Raw genomic sequence first — 4,874 nt, 5'->3', positions numbered from 1 at the left:
GCTCTTGTTGTAGTTGGATGAGTGAGAGATAGTTTGATGCCAAAAATAGGTGATGAATGAGGGTATTCATAGTTGAATGGGGATAAAAAAATAATAAATATATAAAAATGGTCTTAAAACGGCTCTATTTTTGTGAAGTGAGAAAATATATTGTTTTAATTTTTAATTTTATTTTTTACAAATAAAAAAAATTAACGGATTAAAATGACGCCCAATCGCACGGGGCGATTGAGCATTGCTATTAGCTAAGAGCACGTGCCCACACAGCGAGTGCCACGTGTCCGGCACGAGTCTCGCCCACCTGATTGAGCACTGCTCTTAGCTAAGAGCACATCCATGCCGACGGCACCTGATTGAGCACTCTAGCTTTCGCCCTTACCGAAAATTGCGGTATACCGAAAATCCGGCATTTTCGGTATTTTTTCGATACGGTAAGTGCGGTATTTCGGTATTTTTACCCAGCCCTAGGATCTCCCACTTTTATATATCAAACTTATTTTAAATTGATTTAAAGCACTCCATTAATACTTTTAGTATTAAGCGAAAAAGCAAAACGAAAATATTAATTAAAAATTAGTGGGTGAACCATTGCTAGCACATCCTCGTATTGGTGCTTTTGCGAGTCATTGTGGTTGGAAGTTGGAACACTCAAATCTCAACTTACTTCTATTTCTAACAAAAATATGCAACAGAAGTTTCAATTGAGGAACCAATTGCCACAGTAAAGACACAGATAGGCAGGTGAATTCCATAACATGATGCAAAGTCAAGGACTCATACATATACACACCTTAGCCTTGTCCCGGATCAAGTAAAAGTAATCTAATCTTCATCGTCATTGAAGTCAGAGTCTTCTTCATGAGCAGTGTCATCATCATCATCAGCCTGATCACTCTCAGAATCACTTATGACATACTTCATCTGAGCCCGGTTGGCCCTCTTTGGTCTAACCACTGACGGGGCTGCATCAGTCGCACTTCCCAAAGTAGAAGCAGAGGCTTCTGAAGCATCCTCTTCTTCATCATCATCAACATTGATAGTCCTTCCAAGAATAGAACCACTCTTCTTGTTAAATGGTGATGCTCTCATCTTCCTCACTTTCTTATCCGGAGAAACTTCTGCAGGCTTCAGTACTTGGGTGATCAGCTTCTGCCCAACAAGCTGAGGTTTTTTGCTTGCTGGAGCTCTTTTCTTCGTCGCAGCTGGAGGGGGTTTGCCTACAGCTTTGCCGTTTGCTGGTTTCCTACCGCCCTTCTTTTTCTTCTCTTCAGTCTCAAAATCATCATCAATGATTTCCACAATATCATCATCACTGTCATCAATCTCCGAAACACTTGATAACGTCGTCTTCTTTGTAACATCCCTTTTGGCTGCTTGATTGTTAGTTGGCACCTGGGACACCTCTGATTCCATATCTGCAAAAGTGATATGGCTTATTTTTAATAATAAAAAAGAATTATCCATTCTTAGTTATAATACTTCCAGTAGGCATAAGAATAGCTCAAATTATATAAGTTTTCTGTTTACCTTCTGAACGATCAGGAGAAGAGTTAAAATTGTAAGCAGCCATTCTCTGTCTAAGATCAGATATTTCATCTTCATCTTCATCAGCAGTTGAAGTGACCTGCCATTTTTTCAATATATTGTCAAAATATTTTAATAGAGCAGACAGCATTCTTATCAATATATAGTCTCGTTCTTTCACACTTCACAATTTCAATAGAGCAGACAACATTCATAGAAACTAAAATTCACAGATGATAATCAGCATTTTACCTTAGCAGCTGGTGCCTTCTTCTTAGCAGGTGCCCTGCCTCTCGGTTTCTTGACTTCGGCAGCTTTATCTGATAATAGAAATGGATATTACATTAACTACATAAAGAAATTGCTATATAGAATATTCAGTTGTAACCAAACCAGTTTGAGGCATAGTATTCTGAGAAACTTCCATAGGATCTTCAGCAGGTTCCTTCTTGGTTGTTGTCTTCTGGGTCTTCTTTCGCGGATTTTTTTGTGGTCCTTTTGCATATGCACCATCATGTATCCTTTTTCTATCCTCCTCCCATTTTTTCTCATATTTATTTAATTCCTAAACAAATGCCAAATGCTAATATAAGCAACAGACAGATTTGAGTAAAATAAAACATCACCAAATGAATCAATTTTACATCTCACCTCAACAAGTTTGGCTTCCAAAGCATCAATATCTCTCATCCACAACATCTTCACTGATGTTGATTTCAGGTCTTCAACTTCTGCCACACGCTTTTCCCTCTCAGCAAGCAACTCTTGCATCTTTTCAAGAGTTAAGGTATTAATTGATAACAACAGCAAGTAGTCATAATCACTAGAAGAAACACCCTGCCCTATTGGCACTTCACTGGACTCTTCAGATTCCTCCGCATCATTAGATGCGCCAGCTACAGAAACTTCTGGAGCATTTTCCTTCTTAGGAAAAGGAGTGAAACCCTTTGCCTTCAACTCAAGAACCAAATCAGCCCTTTTCCTGTTGCTCACAATGATGCTACCTTCAACAACACCTTGTATAAATCTACACTTGTTGTCACATTTCAACATCTCCTTCTCAAGGTTGGCCAACACAGCTTTCTGCAATGAATTAGACAATTGGTCAGTTATAAATTCACTTGGAAAAAGCCAAAGCATATCCTAGATAGCATAAGATCAAAATGAAGGAAATATCTTAGCCATAATAAAAACTTGCTTTTCTTTTGTCATAGAACTCCAGCCTTAGATAAAAGAATTCTTCAAGAACTGCATAGAGAGAAGAACAAATCAGTGCTTCATCTAACCTTAACATAAACAGATTTAGTTAATTCAATATTATGCCACGTACTCTGTTCAGGAGTGTCATATTTCTTTATTACACCTCGCGAATCAAAAAGGTGCATGTTACTTGTGCTGATAGAAGTGGATAGCTTTAATTTCTTTAGCAAACCCTCTTGCTTGACAGCTGGAAGTTTCTCCTCTGACATACAAACTGAGAAATGTACTATTTCTCCACCACTGTTGTCGCAGAACTCCTGGTATATAAAGAATACTTAAAAATATCCTTAATATTTTTCTTTCATATCTACACTATCAAGATTAACATTTTACATACCTTGATGAAAGGATCTGTGCTCTTATCATTGTCAGCTGAAACAGACTCCAAAAACTCTTTGTAATCTTGGGTCCACTTTCGGATTGGAAGCTCAGTTATCCTTAAAGTATTCTCATCCACCTCCTCTATATTTCCGCAAACAGTGTAGCTTCCGGTATCCTTCGTCACATTTTTTTCAATTGAACCAATGAATCCTTTATACCATGGATGCATTGCCTCCATTGGTTCATCATTCAACAAGTGCCTAATATTTCTAATAATGTCAAAAGGGTTGTAATTAGGTACAAATGAACTCCATCCAGTGCCTATTCCTTCACTTCCATTCACTAAAACCATTGGTATGATTGGTATGTACCTATAGTAAAAACAGATCATCAGATACAAATCATCCCCAGAACCTCATAACAACATATCCCACGAATTATTAAAGCTCACCATGTAGGTTCAATTGACTGCCCATCTTCATTCAAATAGTTAAGTAGAATATCATCTGCTTTCGGAAACAAAAATCTTGTTACTGGAGCCAGCTGCGTGTAAATGTACCTAGAACTGGCATGATCTTTGCCACCCTGAGAGCAGAAATCCACATATCATGAGAGACTAAAATAGTTTTTGCTAAAAGTAACATCAGTAAGAGGAATTAATACCTGGCCTCGAGTACCAAATTGACCATTTGGTAGTAGAAGATTTATATTGTTGCTCCCGACAAAATCTTGAGCCATACCAATTATGGTACCAGCAAGGCTCTGCTCTCCATGATGATAAGCTGAATGTTCTGATACATAACCACAAAATTGTGCCACTTTTGCTTCCTTGATAAAGTTCCTCTTGAAAGAACAGAAAAGTATCTTTCTTTGTCCAGGTTTCAATCCATCAACCATGGATGGAATTGATCTCTGAACATCTGCTATTGAGAACAATATCAGTTCCTTGTGAACAAAGTCACGGTACTTTATGTGTTTGTCCACATCATCAAGGAATGTACCAGGCTGCACAACAGGAAAGTTGAAACTAATTGAAAATCATAATACTTGTGAGTGCGACGATAAATCTAAATGTGGCAAATGAACAGTGCACTAATGCAGCTTCAAACCTCAAATTGACGGAGCCAACTTTTTCGGGCTTCTATCTTCTTCTTACTGAAAGCAAGTTCAATTGCCTCACCATCTTCATCGTTCTCCCAAACAAAATCTTTCTTGTGTTTTTCAAGGTCTCGAAAGTACTCCTTTGCTTCTTCACCTGTACTAGTTCCCAGCCCCTGTAATTATTAAGACATAGAGAACAGTGGTTTCTTTTAAATTAACGGATTAAAATGACGCCCAATCGCACGGGGCGATTGAGCATTGCTATTAGCTAAGAGCACGTGCCCACACAGCGAGTGCCACGTGTCCGGCACGAGTCTCGCCCACCTGATTGAGCACTGCTCTTAGCTAAGAGCACATCCATGCCGACGGCACCTGATTGAGCACTCTAGCTTTCGCCCTTACCGAAAATTGCGGTATACCGAAAATCCGGCATTTTCGGTATTTTTTCGATACGGTAAGTGCGGTATTTCGGTATTTTTACCCAGCCCTAGGATCTCCCACTTTTATATATCAAACTTATTTTAAATTGATTTAAAGCACTCCATTAATACTTTTAGTATTAAGCGAAAAAGCAAAACGAAAATATTAATTAAAAATTAGTGGGTGAACCATTGCTAGCACATCCTCGTATTGGTGCTTTTGCGAGTCATTGTGGTTGGAAGTTGGAA

The 4,874-nt window shown here is 38.5% G+C and overlaps 1 protein-coding gene across 1 annotated transcript; it reads right to left on the bottom strand.

Moving 5' to 3' along the window:
• Positions 1 to 651: 651 nt before the first annotated feature.
• On the bottom strand, positions 652 to 4,567 carry LOC121754716 (DNA topoisomerase 2-like). The gene is made up of 12 exons (XM_042150031.1): positions 4,493 to 4,567; positions 4,215 to 4,379; positions 3,769 to 4,110; positions 3,557 to 3,690; positions 3,122 to 3,476; positions 2,855 to 3,041; positions 2,723 to 2,772; positions 2,176 to 2,607; positions 1,918 to 2,089; positions 1,777 to 1,844; positions 1,528 to 1,624; positions 652 to 1,415 (listed from the first exon to the last, which is right to left on the bottom strand). The coding sequence occupies exons 1-12, from the start codon at positions 4,565 to 4,567 to the stop codon at positions 823 to 825; spliced, it is 2,670 nt and encodes an 889-aa protein (XP_042005965.1). The 3' UTR covers positions 652 to 822.
• Between the last annotated feature and the right edge of the window lie 307 nt (positions 4,568 to 4,874).

Source organism: Salvia splendens, chromosome 11 (genome assembly GCF_004379255.2).
Source record: "Salvia splendens isolate huo1 chromosome 11, SspV2, whole genome shotgun sequence".
Classification (NCBI taxonomy): Eukaryota; Viridiplantae; Streptophyta; class Magnoliopsida; order Lamiales; family Lamiaceae; genus Salvia; species Salvia splendens.
This window is presented reverse-complemented; position numbering and strand designations above follow the sequence as displayed.